General features: G+C 43.1%; 1 protein-coding gene across 6 annotated transcripts in view; it reads left to right on the forward strand.

Moving 5' to 3' along the window:
• Positions 1-24,241, forward strand: part of FRAS1 (Fraser extracellular matrix complex subunit 1) — a 299,490-nt gene that overhangs the window by 117,234 nt on the left and 158,015 nt on the right. For 3 of the 6 annotated variants that reach the window (XM_073340462.1, XM_073340465.1, XM_073340467.1), the window contains exons 4-12: positions 1,412-1,504; positions 4,827-4,986; positions 9,624-9,757; positions 13,378-13,461; positions 13,965-14,066; positions 14,182-14,373; positions 19,696-19,785; positions 20,434-20,472; positions 21,979-22,126. In XM_073340462.1, coding sequence (XP_073196563.1) covers positions 1,412-1,504; positions 4,827-4,986; positions 9,624-9,757; positions 13,378-13,461; positions 13,965-14,066; positions 14,182-14,373; positions 19,696-19,785; positions 20,434-20,472; positions 21,979-22,126 — 1,042 coding nt within the window. Of the gene's footprint in view, positions 1-1,411; positions 1,505-4,826; positions 4,987-9,623; positions 9,758-13,377; positions 13,462-13,964; positions 14,067-14,181; positions 14,374-19,695; positions 19,786-20,433; positions 20,473-21,640; positions 21,682-21,978; positions 22,127-24,241 lie in introns of those variants that run through there. The other 3 variants (XM_073340463.1, XM_073340464.1, XM_073340468.1) reach the window with 3 other exon arrangements.

Genomic DNA, 24,241 nt, shown 5'->3' on the forward strand with positions numbered 1-24,241 from the left:
TTGGTGGGGGGCCCCTGTGGCAGGGAGCCTCAGGCAGTTGTCCTGCTTGCTATCCTGTAATGCCAGCCCTGGCTTTTCGATGCAGAAAACTAGTTGTGGCAGCACAGGTGGGCCGTGGAGTTTTTACAGCATTTTTAGAGTTTTATTTTCAAGAAGGTGACCTTTGGGCAAAACCCTAAATTATGGCCCCTCTTTGCTGCCTTTTCATGTTCTCGGCTACTTCATTGAGTGTGTGTGTGTGTGAGAGAGAGAGAGAGATGGTGATGGGGTTTGTAGCTCACGAAAGCTCATGCTCAAATAAATTGGTTAGTCTCTAAGGTGCCACAAGTACTCCTTTTCTTTTTGCGAATACAGACTAACACGGCTGTTACTCTGAAACAAGTAAAACTGTCTGTCTCTGTTTGGTCACTGCGGGCCTAATCAAGAGGGACGCTGAGTACTGCCCAGAAGGTACCAAGCATCCTCAGATGACGGTTGACATCTGTGAAATCCTTGCCAGGATAAGGTCTCATATCACATTCCTTTGTGGCATCTGTGCGGCATACTGCCAGGGTCTGGGATATTTAAAATACATTTGAGAAGGCTGGAATGAGAATGCAAAAGCTGCTATGCACAACCCTTGGAGATGCTCCAGGAATGGAAGCAAAGCACCTCCAGAGCTTTTGCCAACTTTTTTACTAATGTCTCCTGCCCTCAGTGTGACATGGAAGCGTGAACACACATGCCTGTTGGTTTCATCTGTTACCCTGCTGCTGCACAGAGTGTGGCAGCCAAACTATGCACTGTTCTTCTGGGAACACTGAGGGGGCAATATAATACAGATGGTCGATATTTTTCAAATTTTGAAAATGTCACATTTTGGAACTTGAATAAAAATTGGGAATTTCAAAACAAAACAAAACTGATAATCAGTTAATTTCCTTTTCCTTTTTCCCAACTAGCTCTAACGAGAAAGGAAGAAAATGTTTCCACTTATGATATTTTTAAAAAGCAATGAATTAAATTTTAAAACAAGAAAACAAGTTTCCCTGCGATCACTTATGGGTTAATCTTTTTTTAATTTTATTTATTTATTTTTTTGCCTTGTTGAGAGTCAGTTTTTCCTAATGATTTTCCTATCTGTCACTGAAATGGCTGGTGTCAGGGAGTTAATGAAAAATGAGTCTTATTCCCAAAGGATTGTTTATGCTGTGTGTGTGTGTGTGTGTGTGTGTGTGTTTTCCTATACACACCTTGGGGATAAGAATGAATTCAGCATCCCAAAGCAATGCAACAGCTCTACACAGGAAAGTCCTTGATTAGTAGCATTCCTTTTTAAACTGAGAGCGCCATGTGCAACAAGAAACCCCCCCATGCCCCGAGTCACCCCTTCCACCTGTACTGCTTATAGGGCTTTCTTTTATTTGTTCAGGGGGAAGTGCTCTGGATAGCCCCCAATATGTGCTGCCCTGAGTGTGCCTCAGGAACGGAAGGATTTTGCCAGCATGAAGGCCAAACCCATGCGGTAAGTGCTCTTAAGTATCCATTGGCATTAACATTATTTTCCCTTCCTTAGCTCTCCGGTTGTCCACCTAAATTCAGGGGCGGCAGCTTTTGCCTGTGCAAAATCAGTGGCTGGTTAGGTACTTCAAAAGCTATCTCCTGGCCTTGACGAAGTTGTTAAGCAAAGAACCTCCCCGCCAAGGTCACACTGTGGTCAGTCCTGACCTTCACTCTGGTTTCTTTACCCCTAGAGGGACTGGAAAGCAGACAACTTTTTCGCAGCTGAGAGTCCCCAGCGGATGTGTACGGGTCCTGCACCTCTAACCCCTGCAGCCCTTGGTGTATTGGGGGGTGTTTGGAGCAATCCTCATTTCTGGGGCTACTCTAAACTTCTCCAGGGGCCACCCCCAGGATCAGAGTGAAGTAAATGGCTCCTTCAGTCCCAGCTCCTCCCACTGGGAATAGTTGAGGATTGAGGCCACTGCAGAGTAGATATTGTACAAAACCATGATGGAGGTGTGGCTTAGAAACATGGCTGACAAGTATGTTTATGAAGAACCCAGTGCATTGGGTTCTCTAGCTGCAGCTGCAGGGACGTGTAACAATTACCCCCACTTTTTGTAGTGCATTTCAGGAGTGAGAGAGAATATTGATCAGTGGTCTTTTTCTGAAAGTGAATATCCAGGCCACTATAAATGTGATAAAAGAATCACCTCTCTAGTGACAAGAGGCCTACCGCTTGAAGCCCTTACCCACCTTACCAGTTTTTACTCGAGCAAAACCCCCAATGGGATTTTCCTACATAAGCATTGAGTATGTAAGGAGCGTGGTAAAGACTACAGGATTTGGCCTATTGGTAACAGAGAAGCCCTTTTAGGTAGCAGCAAATCCTCAGAATTTCTACATTGTACGCTGGTTCTGCACACCCCTCACTGAAATCCAACTTGTTAATTATTTTCCCCAAGTAAACCACTCTTCGTAGATCTTGTCTAGGTAAGATGTCGTCTGGCAGGCACGTCGCTCTCTAGTTAAGTCAAGTTAAGCCCAGGTCTTTGAGCGTGGTCCTTGCTAATATCAGCAAAATGTTTAATTCATCTACTTGGCTAATATGGGGGCGGCTTCAGACTCCACAGTGCACATGCTTTTATGACACGCGGGAACCGGGTCAGTGAAAGTTTTGGCTCTTTCATACACGAAAGGTATCTCTTCAAGTGAACTTTCGGGCAGATAACCAAGCCTTCATGTATTCACTAAAGAATGCTGGAATGTCCTCTCACGGCTGCCTCTTCAATCCAGCACTCTGTGGAAGGCAGCAAAAGGCACCATTAATCGTTGTCGTCCCCCGCTCCCCTGCCCCATTATAATTTCTTCCGCCATCAGATAATGGCCATATGGGGAGTTTTGTTTGCTACAGTTCATGCAAAGGGAAAGGGCCAATTCACAATAGCCTGGCCTGTTTGGCTGAGAAGGGTGGAGAGTCTGGTGCATTCATTCATTCATTCAGCTGTGCTCTGCAGTTAAATGAGACAAGATAGTATTGTTGGGAAAAGAACTGAGTGTTGACCTGGGCACACTTGCCTTCTTCAAAGTGGAGGCTATAATTACCATCAGAAACTTGCATTGTTAGATACTGACCTCTGACATGTGACAGCGTATACACTTCTGTAACCCGTGCCTATGCAAACACAGGCTCCAGGAGGGCCAATCCACCTCGATAGTCAAACAGGCCACAGCAGAAGGAATAAGTGTCCATGTGATTAAAAAACCCCACTGAGGTTCAGAGATGGTACTTATTGACAGATGTCCAATAACAGGCAGAATTGCTCTGAAAGGGGAATTGAGAAGATGGATGGTTTAGTGGTTAGGGCACTAGCCTGGCATTTGGGAGATCTGGGTTCAATTCCTGGCTCAGCTACAGATTTCCTGGTGACCTTGGGCAAGTCACTTAGCCTCTCTGTGCCTCAGTTTCCGATCTGTACAATGGGGATAATAGCACAGCCTGACTGCACAGGATGTTGTGAGGATAAATACATTGTGAAGTGTTCAGATGCCATGGTAACGAGAGTCATATAAGTACCATAGATAAGCTGTCGACCCTCCCCTCTGTCTGACTGAAGTGTTTTACTAGTTGGCTGCAGTAATTTGCAGTTGTTTTTGGCTCCTATTATGTTTTATTTTCATTTGTTCTGTTTATTTAATGGGAGAGATGTAACCATAGCTGCTGGAGTTGGTGCCTGCTGATTGCTGTCATGTGACTGTGATGTAACCTCTAGTATGCTTGACTTGCCTCGCATAGGCAGGAAATAAAGATCAGCCTCATGCCGGCAATCTCATGTGTCTCATCCTTACTATAGAGCCGGCTGCATATTTAGGCAACGTTCATATTCGAAGCGTACAGCCTAATGGCTGGAGCAGATTACATAAGGGAAGATGATTATCTTTCTGTCAATGAGCCAGGCAAATGCTTTCTGTCTTCATCATTGTTTTAGAAATATCTAGCCAGCAGAACTGTCCCCAGTAATCACCCCAGGAAAGAAAAGCTTACACTGCAGCTGACAGCAGGTTTTGTCCATGCCCAACTTCCATGTTGCGTGTTTCACCTAAATTAAAATTTTGCATTTCTCGTTTCAAACAATATCACAGCTTATATCCTTGCCTTCTGTGAGTGGTGATGCATGTGCTGTTGGACCTAGTAGAGTCTTCCAAGACGGCTTTCTGCTCAGTAATGATCCTAAGGAAAGAAGATTCTGTATATTGGAGTGTACTGCAAAAAGCAGTGGGTTCCTTACTGGGCCAAACCCTGCTCAGGAGAGCAGATCCAGCATAGTTGGTGGGTTTTAAGGGAAGCAGGGTTTGGCTTGTTGTGAGATACACTGTAGTTTGTAGTTTAAACTTCTGAGGACAGATATTGTCCTTAGATGTGTGTAGATCCTACTGGACATTTTAATGGAAGCCAGGTAAAGACAGAACAGCTGCAGGGTTGTGTCTGGTTTAGACATGGCAGCTCAGCCCATCACACAGGGAGTCATGGGTTGGGAGAATGTATCCATTAGATGTATGTCCTTTGGCCTAGGTTATGCTATGTCGATGCCACCAGGGGGACCCTCTCTATTGAACTGATCCCAACGGGACTACTATGGCCGTGTTAGGACTACTTTGTCCCCCTGTTGCAGGGACCAGTGTCTGCACTGCAGCCTCGGCCGTGAGTTACAGAGCCTGGGCATGTTGGCAGAAGAGGAAAGTTAGGCACTGGCGCGGGGTAACTCATTGGAGCAAAGATTATTTCCAGTCTCGTTGGCTATTAAAGTAGCTTACACATTTCCCGTTTTGTTTTTCCATTGCAGCATGGAACGGAGTGGGCAAGCTCTGCATGCACGGCGTGCTCCTGTGCCAATGGGAAGGCTAGCTGCCCCCGCAAGTCCTGCCCACCCCTTTCTTGCGGCAGGGGGGAGCTGGAGTACGTCGCTCAAGGAGAGTGCTGTCCCAAATGCGTGGGCACTGGTGGTGAGTGTTTTGAAAGGGGTGCCCCACACAGTGAATTTGGCCTTAGTGAAGTGGCCCCAAGGAGTGGGGTTGACGTTGCTGCTCTGCATGTTGTCTTAGTGATTAGGTGAGACCATCTCTTCAGTTCTCAAACCAATGAAGAGTATTTTTCCCCTTTGCTTTGAATCCGTTTGCTTCACGTCTCCTGTGCAGTACCCTGCCCAGACACACACTGGGGTATAGAACTTCTCCGAATTCTCTTTTCACGCTGCTCATTTTGGCTCTTGTAGATAAAGGCTGACATTTCCAAAGCTGCCTAAGGGATTTGGAGGTGCAGAGCCCATTAAAATTAAATGGGAGTTGGGCATTCAACTCCCATAGGTCCCTTTGAAATCTCAGCCTTAACCTAAAGGCAAAATCTCTTAAAGGCTGGTGAAATTATTGATTTTTTTCCCCCGCCGATAAATCAGGCCTTTTGCGTTTTGAGACACACACAGTCTTATTTCAACCACATGCACAAAAATAATTCAAAAATCTTCACTTAAATCCACAGATGCTTCAGATTTTATACTTACTTTTGAAGCTGTGTACTTTATCCATCATTTAGGGCCTACAGACGAAATTCACCCCTCCTTAAGAAAGGGGAACCCTGACTCTCCTTGAATTCAGTAGACTTGCAACTGCTTACACCAGGGCTGAAACTAGCATGAGTCAGATTGTTTGCAATATCTTAGCCGCATGATATCAGCTGTGACATGCAGGCTGAATAGACTCAACTGTTGGACTAGAAAAAAGGTAGAAATGGCGTGAGTAAAATATCGGTGGCCCTAGGCTGTACAGCACATCTTCGTGGCAGTGTCCACACTATTCAAACTTGTCTTGTCAAACAAACCTGACTTCATAAATGATCTGGAGGATGGTGTGGATTGCACTCTCAGCAAATTTGCGGATGATACTAAACTGGGAGGAGTGGTAGATACGCTGGAGGGCAGGGATAGGATACAGAGGGACCTAGACAAATTGGAGGATTGGGCCAAAAGAAATCTGATGAGGTTCAATAAGGATAAGTGCAGGGTCCTGCACTTAGGACGGAAGAACCCAATGCACAGCTACAGACTAGGGACTGAATGGCTAGGCAGCAGTTCTGCGGAAAAGGACCTAGGGGTGACAGTGGACGAGAAGCTGGATATGAGTCAGCAGTGTGCCCTTGTTGCCAAGAAGGCCAATGGCATTTTGGGATGTATAAGTAGGGGCATAGCGAGCAGATCGAGGGATGTGATCGTCCCCCTCTATTCGACATTGGTGAGGCCTCATCTGGAGTACTGTGTCCAGTTTTGGGCCCCACACTACAAGAAGGATGTGGATAAATTGGAAAGAGTCCAGCGAAGGGCAACAAAAATGATTAGGGGTCTGGAACACATGACTTATGAGGAGAGGCTGAGGGAACTGGGATTGTTTAGTCTGCAGAAGAGAAGAATGAGGGGGGATTTGATAGCTGCTTTCAACTACCTGAGAGGTGGTTCCAGAGAGGATGGTTCTAGACTATTCTCAGTGGTGGAAGAGGACAGGACAAGGAGTAATGGTTTCAAGTTGCAGTGGGGGAGGTTTAGGTTGGATATTAGGAAAAACTTTTTCACTAGGAGGGTGGTGAAACACTGGAATGCGTTGCCTAGGGAAGTGGTAGAATCTCCTTCCTTAGAAGTTTTTAAGGTTAGGCTTGACAAAGCCCTGGCTGGGATGATATAATTGGGGATGGGTCCTGCTTTTGAGCAGGGGGTTGGACTAGATGACCTCCTGAGGTCCCTTCCAACCCTGATATTCTATGATTCTATGATTCAGTTTTTCATGAGATTACAAGTTTGGTTCATTAAGTATGTTATGCAGTTACCTTCGAGTTTTGTAAGGCATATTGACTTAGTGCTGCATGCAGGGCCGTCCTTAGAGGGTGCAGGGCCCGAGGTGGAAGTGACGGATTCATCTCTTCCGGGACAGACCGTACTGGCCAATCGCATTGCCCACGGGGCCCCCCAGAGTGGGGGGGCCTAGGGCAGAAGTGATGGATTCGTCTCTTCTGGGACCGACTGCGTTAGCCAATTGCACTGGCCTGTGGAGCCCCGCGAAGTGTGGGGCCCAGAGCGGTCACCCCAATTTGCCCTACACAAGGGATGGCTCTGGCTGCATATCTCTGTAAAAAATTAGTTCTGTACATTAGCACTACAGAACAGCTTGGATAGATTAAGAACTGGCTAAGTGACAGATGTCAAAAACTGGTTATTAATGGGAATCCTCATCAAATGGGGTGTTTCTTGTGAGGTTTTTCCAGGATTGAACATTTTTATCAGTGATATGGATGTAAATTTAGAATCACTGCTCATAAAATGTGCAGATCCTAAAAGATTGGTGGAGTGATAAGTAATGGTGAGGACAGGGCATTCAAACAGGGGTGCTCTGGATCACTTGGTAAACTGGGTCCTTTCAGACAAAATGAGTTTTAATACATCTGAATGCTAGGTTACAACATCTAGAAACAAAGAATGCAGGCCATGTGTATTGAATAGACTATATTCTAGAAAGCAGTGACTCTGAGAGAGGATTTAGGGGTCATAGTGGACAAACAACTCAACATGAGCTCTCAGCGTGATACTATGGTTAAAGGGCTAATGTGATCCTCAGTGTCATGAACGAGAGTAGTGAGTAGGAATAGAGAGGTGGTTTTACCTCTGTATACGGCACTGGAGAAACCGCTACTGGAATACTGCATCCAGTTCTGGTGTCAACATTTTGAAAAGGATATTGAAAAATTGGGGAGGTTGCGGAAAAGAGCCACAAAAATGATTCAAAGGTTGGGGAAAATGCCTTACAGCGAGAGACTTAAAGGTTTCAATCTGTTTATCTTATCAACAAGAAGATTGAGAAGTGACTTGAATACAGGTTGTAACTACCTTCATGCGGAGAAAGTAAAGGGTACTCAGGGGCTCTGTAGTTTAGCGAATAAAGACATAATGAGAAGCAATGGCTGAAATATAAAGCCAGACAAATTCAAATTAGAAATAAGATACAAATTTTTAACAGTGACCATGATTAACCAGTGGAACAAACTACCAGGGGAAGTGGGGGATTCTCCATCTCTTGATGTCTTAGAGTCAAGACTGTTTACCTTCCTGGAAGATAGGCTTTAGTCAGACACACATTATTGGGCTTAATGTAGGGGTAACATGGTGAATTTAATGGCTTTCGATATTCAGGAGGTCAGATTACATGATCTACTGGTTCCTTTCTGGCCTTAAACTCTATGAATTTATCCTGAACTTACTTCACTGCGAATATAGGTACCACCTGTAGTTTGTAACCTCTCATACAGATGTCAGAACCCAGAAGTAGATCTCAAAGCACGTTGGGACAATTTCAGGAGGAAGTATCATGGTTGATGCATTTCTCCAGTACTGAGATATCTCTTCTGCTTTCATTGGTTTAAATCTCAGACGTAACTTTGGACTCTTATAATCCTTGGCCTCTCTGCTGAGGCTGTCAACATCAATTAGGTCATTTGTCCACTGGTAACTAGACTGAGACCAGCAGTTTACTGGGGCAAGGATCATGCTTTCTTTTGTGTTTGTAAAGCATCTCGTACATCATGGATGCTACCAGAAACAAATAGATAATAAATAATAATTTCATACAGGACAATGAATTGGTGCAGTGGTTTTTTTTAATATTGCAATTATTCTGGGTCAGCTTCATGGAGATGGCTCTTCTAAAGTTCTTCCTTGCAGATGCTAATCAGTAGATGAGTCCTACATCTGCAGTCTTTTTTGTATGATTGTGAATGTCCATAAAGTCATTGCACATGTGAAATTGTGCTGGTAGGATGTGAGAAACCAGGAAAAATGTGTACAGGTGAACGCTGTGCAGCCAAATGGAGTTAGTAAGGAAAGTCATGGTCTGATGCTACTTCTGGGCTTTCCAGGGGGCAGAAGTTCCTAGAGTGTAGGGGATGGATCTGAGATGAAAGGAGTTGCATGAGGAGAGGGAATTAAAGAAAACATGAAAATGGAAACACAGAATGACTCACAGACTCATAAATGTTAAGGCCAAAAAGGACCATCATGATTATCTAGTGTGACCTCCTGCACATTGCAGGCCACAGAACCTCACCCACCCACTCCTGTAATAGACCCCTAGCCTCTGGCTGATTTACTGAAGTCCTCAAATGATGGTTCGAAGACTTCAAGTTTCAGAGAATTCACCATTTACTCTGGTTTCAACCTGCAAGTGACCCGTGCCCCATGCTGCAGAGGAAGGCGAACACTTCTCTGCCAATCTGACTTTGGGGAAAATTTCTTCCTGAACCTAAATATGGCAGTCAGTTAGACCCTGAGCATGTGGGCAAGACCCACCTAGCCAGACACCTGGGAAAGAATTCTCTGTAGTAATTCAGAGCCCTCCCTATCTAGTGCCCCATCACCGGCCATTGGAGTTATTTACTGCTATCAGTTGCAGATCGGCTACATGCCATTCTAGGCAGTCTCATCATACCATCCCCTCCATAAACTTATCAAGCTCCATCTTGGAAGCCAGTTAGGTTTTTTGCCCCCACTGCTCCCCTTGGAAGGCTGTTCCAGAACTTCACTCCTCTGATGGTCTTAATTGTCTCTTAGAGTCCTGCTCCTTTGACGGCCAAATGTTTCGGGATGGCGAGGAGTGGCACCTCAGCCAGTGCTCCAAATGTGTCTGCAGGAATGGGGCAGCTCAATGCTTCACAGCCGAATGTCAGCCAGTGTTGTGCAGCCAGGTAAGAACTGTCCTGTCAATGATCTGTGCAATTTATTAGCTTTGCCTTTCCCTGGGAAATCTGCATTTCTCAAAAGAACATATTTACTGGCAGGCTAATAGTTATTACTGAAGGAAACATGATTCAGAAAAGAGAAGTGTATGCTCCACAAAAAAATAAGTCCCCCAAACCTCCAGCCATGTCCATTTATTTACAGTCTAATCTAGTGTAAACACCAGCTGTGCTTTTGGTTTTGTAATCCAGAGAATTCTGTAGAGCTGGTCAGGAAATATTTTTTGATTCTGTGAACAATTCTGAAAAAAGCAAAGTTTTATTTAAATGTTTCTTCAAAAGTTTTTTGAGCTTTTGTTGAAACCTGCTGATTTTTTGTTGTTGACAAGAACCTTCCCAAAATTTAGTTGAAAATGTTTCAAACTAAAAGTTTCAGCCAGCTTTACAATATTACTCCTAAAAGGTGACCGTGTTGTCTACTGATTACAGCAAAAGCCTGGGAGCCAGCAATGCTAGGAAGATAACTTGCTCATCTTCACCCAGCGAGTCAGTAATTTAGCCCAAATTAAAGAATCTGAGCACTTCTGGCTCCCAGTTCTTTGCTTAAGATGACAGTCATTATTCCCTCGCACGTACACAATGATTTTCACATTCAAAGCACTGTACGAACGTTAACTAAAAGAATTCCAGTATGCTGGGTAATCCAGAAAATCAAAAGCATACTTAGTACTTTATATATTTGGTGGATGACAGGCAAGAATGCCAAAAAAAGAGCAAGGGATCTGGTTGGATTTAGCATCATAGAATATCAGGGTTGGAAGGGACCTCAGGAAGTCATCTAGTCCAACCCCCTGCTCAAAGCAGGACCAATCCTCAATTTTTGCCACAGATCCCTAAATGGCCCCCTCAAGGATTGAACTCACAACCCTGGGTTTAACTGCTCATGTGCAACCCCATTCATCTGTAAAATAAGAAAGCAGCTTCCAGGGAGTTCACAGTGTTCTGCTTTACTGTTGTTCTCGAGATGCTGTAGTTTTCCTGATTTTTGTTTCCCTGTCAAGCGCATTCCAGTCGCAAATCCAGAATTTTGTCTTCCTGGGTGTGTGGTGATGAAGGTTCCCACCTTAGAACTGGGAAAATAAAGCACCCATTACAAAGCTTTTTCTTTTAATGCTCGCCCACCTATGTGTTAGGGGACCAGGTGTTCATGTAATTAACACTGGTTCCTGTTTGAAAAAAGCCCAGCTGTTTCTCTGAATACTAATTGCTTCTTGCTGAGTTGTGTAATTAATATTACGAGATTAAGTGGTGTTCGTTAGAGCAAATTAAAGCAAAATTTCTAAATGTTTAGAATTTTTCCTCTTAAATGTACTTAAATGTACTCTTGATTGATTGCACTAATGTTTAATCAGTTAGTCATTAAAACGTAATTAATAGAAACTGGAATGAGAACATGGTTGCCATGACGTGTCTGAGACTAATCAGCTAGAAGCATCCAAGTTAATGTACCAAAAATCCCCCCTAGCTAATACTGATAATGTTCCATAGATTTCCTAACAAGGTGCCCTAATGGAAAGCGCATTAGCAGGCATGGCAAGAATCCCATTCTGCTCACTATAACTATAATTTTTTCAGTGCTCTGTGCTTGTGTATTTATACCTGTATTGCCCGGTCCAGGCTTCCAACAGCACACAAGAACGGGTAGCTTCTCTTATATGCTACTTCAGGCAGAATGGCAAGCTAGGGAAAGCTATCCTTCAGATAGCCATGCTCTGTCCCTTCTCTATAGTCTTTCTCCTGCCTCACTGCAGAGAGGGAACTTAGGAAGCTTCTGCCATCTTTGTCAGTGTTTTCTTCAAAGCTCTTTTAGGGCTAGATCCCGCCACTCTCATTCACCTGAAGTGGTACTTTACTCCTTTATTCCAATGGGACGATGTGTGGGGAAAAGGTACGGTCAGTGTGTGTAATCCAAGGGTTTGTTTAGCTCTCCATGCTCTGTACAGTGCGTACCATCAAAGAGCCAGGAGAGAAGAGGAAAAATGCCCTGCAAGTGAAAGTTCCCTAGGCCTGAGCAGGCAGCTTCTGGTGGAACATGAAAAGAGTGGCTGGCAGTTTCAGAGCTCGCTTTGCTTGCTTGTCTCCAGGGAACAAGAGGCAGTCCTCAAAACCCAAGTCAGAGAAAGGGTCATTTGTTAGACTTCATCTGGCAAAATCTATGAATTACCACCATGAACTTTCCCAGGAGGTTTCTGGCTCTCCAGCCCATCCCTTGGAGGTTGGACATTTGGAAAAACTTCCTAACTGTCAGGGTGGTGAAGCACTGGAATAAATGGCCTAGGGAAGTTACGGAATCTCTTGTCACTGGAGATTTTTAAGAGCAGGTTAGACAAACACCTGTCAGGGATGGTCTAGATAATACTTAATCCTGCCATGAGTGCAGGGGACTGGACTAGATGACCTCTCGAGGTCCCTTCCAGTCCTGTGATTCTATGACAGTCATCTTTGTTCTCCCTTTGGACGCTTGTGATTTACATGCTATCTCCTGAAGCAGGAGCTAACATAATAATATTTTGCATTTCTATAGCACTTTCCACGTTTGGAGCACCTTAGGTATATTAACTAATTAATCTTCACTAGATCCCTATGCGGCAGGAGGTAGATACTGGTGTAAATATTATTGTTCCCACTTCACTGGTGGGATACTGAGGGTTGATCAACACACAGAATTGTGCAGGTTTTAACTAAATGTGATTTTTAAGGTATGTCTGCCTTTAAAATGCTGCAGCTACACCGCTGTAGCCCTTCTGTGTAGATGCTCCCTGCGCTAATGGGAGGGGTGCTCCCCACAGCATAGGTAAGCCACCTCCCCTAGAGGCAGTAGCTGGGTTGATGGAATAATTCTTCCATCGATCTAGCGCTGAATACGCTGTGGGTTAGGTTGGCTTAACTACGCTGCTCGGGTGTGGATTTTTCATACCCCTGACTGATACAGTTAAGCCGACTTAATTTTCTAGTGCAGACCGGGCCTTAGACTGATTCAGTTAAGCCATTGCAAAAGGCTGTGTGAACAGTCTTACTGGTTAAAACCAGCAGGCTTATTTCATTTTCGCTTAGGTCAATTAGCAACAAGTTTAAACGAAACCAAAGTAAGCCACTCTTAGACTGAAGAGGGTTATACCACACCAATTTAACTAAACTGGTGCCAGTTGGTGTGTAGACAACCTCTGAGGCAGAGAGGTTAAGTGACTCATCCAAGGCCACAAAGTGAATCAGTGGCAGAACCAGGTCTAGACTCTAGATCTCTCCTAATTTCTAGTCTTGAGCCTAATCCTGTAGACCATACTGCTTCTCTTTAGTCATGGTTCCACCATTGTCTGTCTCAAGAGGCCCCAAGAATAAGATGTAGTGTCTTGGTGCTTGCCCTTCTACTTTTACAGCAGAATGCAAAGCTGACCCCAAAATTCTTACCCTAATTCATGGCTTAGGTGGCTGATGGTTATCACATAGATATAAACATCTTTTGCAGGAGTTACAGGTCTAGGCTGCTGGGCTGCATATTTAATTTTCAAACTGTTACTCTGCTCATCTCTCTTTTTTTTAAATAAAGTTTTCTGGTTTTTAATCTTTAGGATGAAGCTATGGTTGTGTCTCCTGGAAAATGTTGCCCAGAGTGTGTTCCAAAACCCTGTTCCATATCTGGAAAAGTGTATGAGGTAACCTTTGATGAACCACACCAAAAACCAACCTGACGTGAATTCTGGCACATCTCTATTTTTCCCCTCCCTAACATCTGACTTTCTGCCAGCATTAATAACTTGGTACAATGGCTGTTTTTTTTATTTCCTGGGAAGCTAAGAGTTGAAAGGGATTAGAAATATAAAGGAATTTGCTGGCAAGCTGCAGCCAGGTTGACGGGATAAATTAGATAAGATATTTACTGTTCATGTATCTTTTTTTTTTTTGTGGGAAAACAAATCATTGATGAAAGTCACTCTCTCCTCTCTTCTTCCCTTTTTATATCCTGATCATGAAGCAATATGCACTGTTTCTATGCACGTGAAGCAATATGCACTGATTTAAAAAAAAATCTCTGTACTTGGATGCATGTACATATAAGGAACTCACGGGGAAATACATAGTCCAGGAGAGAATGTGGTGATGGTTACTGCTTTATTTTTTATTTATATATGTATCTATCTGTCTTCTTTCTGGACAGCATGGTGAGCAGTGGAAGAAAAATTCCTGCACTACCTGTGTATGTGACAGAGGGGAAGCAAAGTGTCTTAAACAGGACTGTTCCCCACGTACCTGTGAGAAGGTAATGCAGCAGTGCACGGCCTCGCGATCAGGCTGCGTATCTCACTCGCCCCTTTCATAAAGGGCTGCAGGAGGGCTTGAAAGGTTAGCACTTACTGAGTATTGATGTTTGCTAGGATCAGAACAAAGTGCAGCGTCTTGGGAAATGTTGCGAGGAGTGCGTTTCTTCCAAAGGAAGCTGCTTCTACGAAGGCAACATCAGGTATCACAATGAGATATGGAATGGTACTCGCTGTGAATTTTGCACGTGTGATGGAGGACAAGTCACTTGTCAGAACGGAGAGTGTGCCAAAGTGGAGTGCGCCTTGGTAAGAAAAGATTTCTTCTTTAAGAATATAATGGTCAGTTCCTGATTTTCTTTCTTTACTGATTGATTTAATGAGATACCTTAAGAATTTGGCTGTGATTCCATCACTTGCCTCCAAAGCACTTAACTGGAAACAAGGAATGGAAATGACAGTCAATTTGTATGTGCAAGGCAGGCAGGAGGTTAACTGTCTTGTGTTGTGCAAGCAGCGTGCCTGGGTGAATTGGTGGCTACCTTACTTTTTGATTGTCTGCAGCATTGTCACTATCTACCTGGTAAGAAATGGCTTCAGGAGAGCGTGTGCTGAATTTGGTGCAGAAACCATAGACCAGAGGCAGCCAGTTCTGTCAAAAACTGTGAAGAATTTTGCCCTTGATCTTTGCTAGGACTAGAAAGCAAGATCTTAGCTAAGGTATTAGCCACTAGACTTAGTGACCCCCTACCTATTTTCAGACAGTGAGCAGTCAGGGTTTATGAGAAGGAGATTTGTGATGGACAACACCATAAATATATTTACCTCTTACTTCAAGCTCAGATCATAGTTCATATTATAATTGCCCTGTTAATGGATGCAGAAATGGTTTTGGTAGGGTTGGTGGGCCCTATCTATTTGCTGTATATAAAGAAAAGGTTTTTGGATCAACTTTCCTCCACTAGATAAAACTTCTTTCTTTCACTATTAGTGTCACTGCTAACCAGTGGGCTAATATCTGCTTCATTCCAACTGGGCCAGAGTAATGCAGGGAAGGAATTGTGGCCTTAGGCATATCTCTAGCTCACAATACTTGGCAAGAACACTCCTAGGATGGTAAAATTTATTTAATACCCCGGATCAAGGCTGTGCCCACGGTCTAGCCCAAAATCTGAGTATATGCATGGATATAAGGTGAATTGGAGTAAGTCTAATTTAATGGCTGTATCAGAAAGTTGGGTTCTGACACAGTGCAAACACACTTTCATTCCAGCAAAAGCAGAGATCATGTATCTAGGAATAAAGTTATGTGCTAACTCATGTAACATTATCTCTTTAAATATTAAAAATACTTTGTATTTTCCTCTCTTGATTCATTCTTATTGACGTTACAAAGAAGAATATTGGATCCAAACTTTTATTGTCAAAGGGAATGCTGCCTTGTTACCTTAAAATGCTTAAATAAAACTACCTAAACTACTACTGAATTTAGTTGGATGGAAAGTCAAGCTTCTTATATAAACAAGACAAGATCAAGGGGTAAACTGGGAATAGGTCTTCTGGGTTTGTATCTCTTTTACTTCGCTTTCCACGTGCACACAGTTGTAAAATGAAACGCTTACACTAATGATTACATACCATCATGGCTCAACATTGAAAATGATTTAGCAGCTCCATTTGGTGCATTGCAGACATTCCCATATCTTGAACTCTTACTAGTACCCATGAGAGAAAAACTTGTATTCAGTACAACTTGGGATGTATTATAGTACAACTGAAGACGCTCACCGATACAGATTCATCATACTTAGTATTCCGTCCCAGATTGGACCATCCAACGTTTATGATCACTCTACAGACAGATAATAAAAATGTGGACTCATAAACAAATATATAAAGTAGCAGATCTAATTTCTACTGACAAATTGGATCCTTTCCCTTTCTTACGGAGAAAAAATTGCTTGTGTTTTGTGTGCAGGAGACAGATCCTGAGTGGTGCTGAGTGCCATTAACACTTATTGAATTCAGTGGGCATTAAGAGCATGCTAAGCTTGGCTGAATTAGGTTCCGTGGAAAACCTCTTCAAACCTGGGTGTCCCAAGTTAGGCATCAAAATAAGTAATATTGAAATCAGTGAAGTGTGGGCGTTGGAAAAGACAGGAAAAGTGTTTTTTTGCATATTGAAGAAGAATTTTGGTCCTAATGGATAGAAAATAAAAAAAGATGTTTTGTTTGAGGACTTGCATCCTATAAGACTTCCCAAAAAGGTGAGGCAGCTGTCTTGGATCATTTGTGATAGAATTCCGGCTCAGTAGTACAAGACATGCATTAATTTATTCCAAGGACAATATGAAATGTCTCATAAAAGAATCTTAAAGCGGGTAGGTTGTCATTTTTTCCTCTTCTTCTCCAAGTCTTGCAGCTTTGCTGGCAAAATCTGAGATTTTTTTGCCTGCCTCAGTAAATCAGAGCTTAACTGAAGCAAGGAGTCTGTGGGGTTTAGCTAGGTAAACCTAGGTAGTTCGACCTAGCATAGCAGCAGCTGATGGGACTAGAGCTAGGGCTTAATTTTAAAACCCTTTCAAACAAAACCTACCCAGTAATTGCAGAGTGAATATGACTGTGATGACTCTGAGGGGCCCTCAGGTGAGCTGTGAGTTGTAGTCTTCAAGGGGGGCTACTGGAAACTGTCTGGTAGGTGTGGATAGGGTGGTTGCTGAAGTGTATTTGGTCAACCAAAACCACTTTAGCTGTCAGAAACATAACCCATCATGCTAGTTCCCACTGTCCCTTCCATGAATTGCTGTAGAGACAGCTTTCAGGGACGTTTCTGAAAAGTACAGCTCATGGGTGGCTGAAGGTGAGACTGAGCCATGCCTAAGAATGAGGTTCCTGTTTCCACATCATCCCATTTTGGAGACTCTCTCTAAACAATCCCGTCATAAAGGGAACAATGGGCCAGATCTTCCAAGGTGTTGCGTGACTAACATGCTATCAGCAGGTCTTAGGATTGGTCCTAATGTTATGAAGATAAGGAGCAAATTTAGATCATTGTATTGCACAGCTTTTCTCCTTTCCTTGCAGATTGTTCTAGTTACTTTTGCACACCAGTGAAATCTTAAAGATCTAAAGGTGTGTGTGTGTAAAAACATTTTATTTTCCTCAGTCTGACACCCCTCCTTACTCCCTTTCCACATTCTTAATATTGAATGTAATGACTAAAGCCTCTTAAACAAGAGTGCAAATGACATAGTTATCTCGCATAGTGCCTCCCACTTCTGAGTCTTGGCAGGCCAGGGCTGCCTTTTTTGGCAAGGAGAATCATGTCCCATGCACATTTTCCCCCCTCATCCTTTGTATAAGTGTCGGTGTGTGTTGGAGGTGGGAAAGTTCACAGTACATACTAGTGGCATGGGTTCTTACCATACACCACGGAGTTTTGCAAGAATGGTTTCAATATCTAGATACTTGTAGAAATGCCCAGTGATGGATTAAAGTGAAATGTCTCCCCGATTGACTGAAATCATAGTGCTTCAACTTACTACAGTTGGTGGCCCTTTCAAAGCATTGGGCCCACATTGGCCATTCTGGCATAATCTGCCATTGGTAACGCGGCTGCACTTGTGTATATGTAGCCAAACTGGCATGCTATGTTTTCCTAAGTGGAACACTGTAAAATATACCATTGTGATTCTATGAACAGATATTCTTTAGGGATGCACCCTAAGCTGCCGTAAATAATAGAGCTACATCAAATAATACCAGTTGGCTTGTCGGAACGGTTGACTTTTATGAGCCAGCCATGGGAAGTAGCCGCATGCTTCTGTTGAAGTTAATGGGAGTTGTGGGCAATATCCCCTTGTTGGCTTTGAAAATCTCAGCCACTGTCGAACTCTATACTTGCCTCTTGCCCCTTACCTCTGTTTTAATATTGTGACAATACTAGTGATTGAGCAATGGCTGGTTATCCAGCAATCCTGGCGGATATATGGAAACCTTTGAATCCAACAACAGTTCATTTGATTGTGGGAATTCACCAGTTTTCTCTTCACTCTACTCCAGACTTAGGGAGCTGAGGTGTAACCTCCCCCTGCAGCGTAGGTGGCCAGGAGTGTTTCACTGTCACTTCACTCAAGAGCAGAAAATCCTGAGCACAATGAAGACTGCAATGAACCCGGGGATGTAGCCAGCTTTTCCATTCATGGGGAGTTTTTGTTAGCTGTGGTTTTCGTGTGTGTGTGTATTTATGTATATATTAACAGTTCAATAACAGAATTTGAAAAGAGAGTTCTGCACATATAGAACAGCTCCCCCATGACTGGAAGTTCATTAAGGGCTTGATACAAACCCCATTTAAGTCATTGAAAAGAATCCCACTCACTCCTGCAGAGACTGAATCACACCCTGTAGCTAGAATTCTGGTGCATAGAAACAGTATGAGAAAACTGTTCCACTTCACTATAAACAGGGTTTGACTATATCCAAAAGCACTATCCATCTATTAATATTCCCCACTCCACCATAGTATCTGAGCACTTCTTACATATTAATGAATAATCTGCACAACACCCCTAGGAGGTAGGTAAATACTATCCCAAATTTTAGAGAGGGATTAAAGGGTGCAATTTACAAAAGCAGTCAGCATTCACCATTGACTTCCCAGGCAGCAGAATTAGTCCAATGCTGTGTTCGTTTAAAAATCTCACCCTGGGGCTGGTCCACGAACTAACTTGCACTGAAATAGCTAAATTGGTTGTTAGTTCACCTTTTATTATTTTGGTGCAAGTCTATGTATGGAATTAAAATAGCCTATTTTGATTTAATTTGTATATGTACATCCATTTTTAGGCCCCTTTATATCACCTTAGCAGTGTCAAGAGGTCTTAATGTAAGTGAGAATCCGGCCGAGAGAATCAAAGGCAGAGACAGGAATTGAACCTAGCTCTCCTAAATCTAATCCAGGTTCTTTAAACATAAGACCATTCTTTCTCTCCCGTAAGTGTTTCACTTCCATTCACGCACAACGGACTTGGAGCAGATGGAAGGCCCTATTTCCATTTCTTATGGAAAAATTATGATCTCAGTTACACTGGTGTAATCACAATATCTCTGTTACAGTTGTAATCAAGAATAGAATTTAGATCAATATAATGTATGTTTTAAAATTTACCATGAACATTTTTTAAATTTTTAGTCTTTAAGAGAAAAATGGAACATAGAAAATGAAGAGAGAGAGCTGTATTTTAAGGTTGTGAAAGTTTTCAAGTAAAGTCCAAGGAATTCAGAGTGAAAAATGACAAACCAGTTTCTATGTATTTTTAATGGTTTGGTTTGGTTTGGGGGCTTCTTTTACAGCGGCGAGAGTTAAGGATGATACAGTTGCTTTATCAGTGAATTTCCTGAACTTTTCAGGGGTTCGTTTTGCAACCACAATGTTATTTAAACACGCTTTTCAAAACATACATACACAGATGAAGTAGGATGTAGGGAAGATAAGATGCAATTGGATATTGAAGATTGCATTCCAGTGTGATAACCATTCTGCTTCTGCATTCTGCAGTATTGCTTGGAAATGCTAATTTCATGCGGCAACCTCTCTCTCTCTCTCTCTCTCTCTCTCTCTCTCTGCAGGGTGAAGAATTAATTCATTTGGAGGGGAAGTGCTGTCCTGAATGTACTTCAAGGGGTAGTTACTGTGTGTACAAGGAACATACCAAAGATGTGAGTATCCTGGTAATTTGGAACACATAACACAGCATGTTAAGCTTGTGAGGGTTTGGAGAAGTGAAAGTCTGTCTCCTCAAAGTCTGGAAAGAACATTATTTGCTGAGTCTTATAAAAGAATAATCCGTTAATATTACTTACCCAGAGGGTTTTTGCATTTTATAAAATCTGCTAGTTTATAATTTTCTGCACCACATAAGTCTCCTAAGGCTCTTTTTATTACACAGAGGAAAGCAAAGCAAATTGAATCAATCATTCCTGTTTAATGTTTTATATACATACCCTTAAGTTTTCAGTGCATCTCCTGGGGTTTAAGATGTTTGACTTTCATTTCAGTCAGTGGGAGCTGCACAACTGAAGCTCAGTGCAGCTTTCTGAAAATGTTGCCCATTGGTTACTATTTTCACTGCAACAGGAGTCTGTTATTCAGGGATATTTGTTATCAGCTTTTCTTCTCAAATTGACGATGCAATTTCTTTTGATGAAGTACAATAGGAGACCTTTCATTGTTGTGACAAATGAGTAATGACGCTAACCACTACTTACGTAGAAATTAATAGCTCTTAACAGAATACTTTTAAGAGATGCAGGAAGTAGAGGATTCGGGTGTTTTCTAAACAGGACCATATCTCATTCTGTCTGTAGATCTCACTCCCTGATGTGAGTGGAGTAAAACACATCAAGGTGAGTATATTGCATATTTCAGCTCATGCATTATCCTTTTTAACAGAGAAATCCATGATATAAGGCCATCTAAGAACCAGGCTGAGCCTCCCCCATGCTTTTACCCCCTCCCTTATGGGGGTCAAGCACAATTACAGTCAATGAGTGTAGGTAGTGCTCCCTGTCAGCAGCCCCAGGGGCACAAAGGATACGTCTACACAGCCCATGGCAGAGAGCCTCCCAGCCCGGGTTGACAGACTTGGGCTCGTGAGACTTTCACTAGCGCTCTGAAAACAGCTGTGTAGACAAGGCTTTCAAATTTCAGCTCGGGCTCTGAAGCCCACCCCTGTCCCGAGACTTTAGATAGGTGCAGCTATTTTTAGAGAACTATCCCGCTAGCCCAACTCTGTCGACCCAGGCTGGGAGGCTTGCGTCGGCGAGCTGTGTAGACATACCCAAGTGGGACAGGGAGTCGTTGGGACAATGGCTCTTGCTGTCCCCTGGCCCTCGCCAGCAAAACTAGCTGGGTGCAGAAAGGGCAGTGTGCTGCACCATCCTAAAGACTGGCTTTTGTCAAGGCAAATCGTGCCCTTTCAGTCTTCCAGAATTCCCTGAGTGTGTTGATAGAACAGTTGTTCAAGGAAAAAGAGGAGACAAAAACTTATTTAGACTTTCAAAAAGCCTGTGATAAAGTCCCACCCAAGAGGATTTTAAGAAACTCAGTAAAGAAGATGAGAAGCAAAGTGCTGTCCTAGACTAGAGACCAGCTAAAAGATAGAAAACAAGCAACTGCAATGAATGGTCAGTTTTCGCCATGGGAGAAGATTAACATTGGAGGACCCCCAAGATTCTGTACTTGGCACAGAGTTGTTTAATGGATTTATTAATCAACGGGGGAAAGGGATTAATTAATGAGGTGGCAAAATTTGCAGATGAAACACAAGTATTTATGTTGGTCAAGACTTAGAGAAGATAGAGGTAGCACAGCACAATGGCAATCAGAATTCATTGTTAATAAATTAACTCTCTAAATTATATGGGACACAAACCCTTATTTTTCATGTCATAAGCCCAGAGGTAACTGATGGTGATTCAGAAAAAAAAACCACTTCCCCCTTGGGCAGCTTATTTGTCCATTATAGAGATTCTTGTACTTTACTTTGAAGTATCTATCACTGTCCATTCTAGAAGACAGGAATGGACAGGGCTTCTGGACAAGATGGAGCACAGGTATGGCAATTGGTGTGTTCCTGTGTTCTTGTTGTTGTTGTTGTTGTTAAAATATGGCTGATAATGGTTATCCCTCTATTAGATTCTCTGCTTTATTTGGGGATTGCTATAGGTCACAAAGCAGAGGCTGTCCTTTGATTAGTATCATTGCTCATTATGCAAACTTCTAGCTGGCCGCTAGACCTGCAACTGTTCATCACATGCCGCAGGATCTGGATTTAGCCCCACTGCTGAACTCAGCATCAATGCAAAGAGAACGGAGCCCTCACGTAAGACGTTCAATATTGTCTTTTGCAGAACGGAGAGAAATGGAAAGAAGACCTGTGCAAGGAATGTGAATGCCGGGACGCCAAAGTGATCTGCTATCGACGCTCTTGTCCGTCCTGCCCATTGGGCAGCCTGGCAGTAAAGGTGGAGGGAGACTGCTGCTCGCAGTGCCAGTCAGGTATTTGTGCGAGGCAGCTTCTGCTGACATTGGTAGTTCTGTACAGGCTGGATTCTGATCCCTGTCTTATTACAGGGGTATAAACCTTTGTAAGCCGGCCCCTCATAACTGAGGCCAGGAAATGAAATTCTTTTACGAATGCTCCCCAGTGAGGCACTGGTGTTTCAGGGGCCTAAAGAGGGTGTGTGTTGTGTCTCAGGGGTACCTAGGGTTGTGAGGCACCTCACTACCACCTGCCCTTAGGACAAGGAAGTTTGTGCCTGCCATGAGCCAGCTCCCCAACTCCATCGCTACAGCCAATCCGAGCACTGCCCTCTAGGCCTTGCTGTCATTGTCCAGATTAGCGACCCATTGACACATACCAGCCTCTGAGCGTCAGCCTGCAATGTCCAGCTGCTGGTCCTGTGGACACTCGCAATATTCACAGATTTGTTGCTTCAGAAAATCGGTATACCCCCAGCTAACCAGTTCCACCTCCATCGACCCGCCACTAACCCACAGCACTGAACGAGGTTAATCGTGAAACCAAATATCACTTTATTTAACAAACATAGAGAATCAATTAATAGCAAGTAGCAATATTGGAAACATGATTAGATATAAAATAAAATCATAATACGCATTTCAGAGCCTGGACGTAATGAACAAGATACTCTAATGTCTTTTAGAGTATTGCTTATCAAACATCCTTGCAACGTGTTACAGCCAGGCTGACTCTTTCAAGAGACATGCGTGCTTTTGGTTTGCCTCCTCGGCGAAGGATTCCATGTCTCTCTTTGTGCTTCAAAATATACCAGACCAATCGTTTGTTTTTATTCAGAAACAGGGCACCCCTTGCTGTTTGTTTCTTCCTGTGGATTTCCTCTCTTGACGATTTCGCAATCTCACAATGTGCCCCTGGCTCAGTGTGAAAATAGGTAGACAATACACCAATGGCTGGACAGGGAGATAGCTGTCAGTCACCTTGTGCTCGAAAGGAACATCTCCGAAGTATGTCACCTCCTGGTGACCTGCCTTATCACCAAGACCTTCAGAACATAATGTTCAGTATGGATACATAATTCCTTAATATTATCCGTACAGACATTTCTCAGTGATTACAATGACCAGTGGGCAACTGGCTCTTGGTAGAGACCTCAGATGCCACCCTTTGTTGACCTATTATGCTGATAGCCAACCCAGAGGATCTCTGTAAAACCCCATGCACTTCCCTGTGCCATCTGCCTGTTGGCTCTCTGGGTCACAGGAAGTACAAGCGGACATTAGGGGTTTGATTGTGCAATCCTTACTCACACTGGTTAATCTGAGCATCAGATTTAGTTGGGGATTGGTCCTGCTTTGAGCAGGGGGTTGGACTAGGTGTCCTCCTGAGGTCCCTTCCGACCCTGATATTCTAGGATTCTATGAATACTGTTAACTTCATTGGGGGTACGCGTAGGTGCTTACCAGTGTGAGTAAAGGTCACACAACTTAGCCCTCGTATTCCTCGGGCTTCTCAGTATTATCAACGTTCTTGCGACAACTGTTTTGATTTCAGCTTTGCTGTGTCTGTTTGGTTTGGTGATCAGTAATTATCCACCCCCTCTATATAATCTAAATAAGATTTCAGGATAGGTTCAGGACTCAAGCCAAAGGCTCCTTCTGACTTCAGTGGAATTGGATCAGGACCCTCAGAGCCATCCTTTGGCAAAGTAAAAAGAATTGCTACTTGGAGACTGTTGTCCTGGAAATGTTTTTCATTCCTTTTTAAAAAAACTCTGAAATCTTCTAACAAACAAAAAAAGGCTCGTGCACTTTCTCTCTCAATTATAACAAGTTTATGGGCATATGATTAATTTCCTTTAAAAAAATGTGCTCTCTTATACTGTAATGCCACTTCCAGTTCACCTGGAGTCGAATTAGAGCCAGTTAATAATTATCTGGAAACATTTGAATAGCTTTGGCTATGGAGCAATGTTTCATATAAATTATTTTTCCCACAGGATGTTGTCATTTCCCCTTCGTTTCCATTTCATAGTTGGTCGGTTTTATCTGCAGATTCCTAATTTTCTGTATTGGCAGCCGCTCGTGTTGCACTCAACGGGCTTTGGTTAATCAGAGAGCTCCAGTTTGTCA

This window comes from Lepidochelys kempii, chromosome 4 (assembly GCF_965140265.1).
Source record: "Lepidochelys kempii isolate rLepKem1 chromosome 4, rLepKem1.hap2, whole genome shotgun sequence".
Lineage (NCBI taxonomy): Eukaryota > Metazoa > Chordata > Testudines > Cheloniidae > Lepidochelys > Lepidochelys kempii.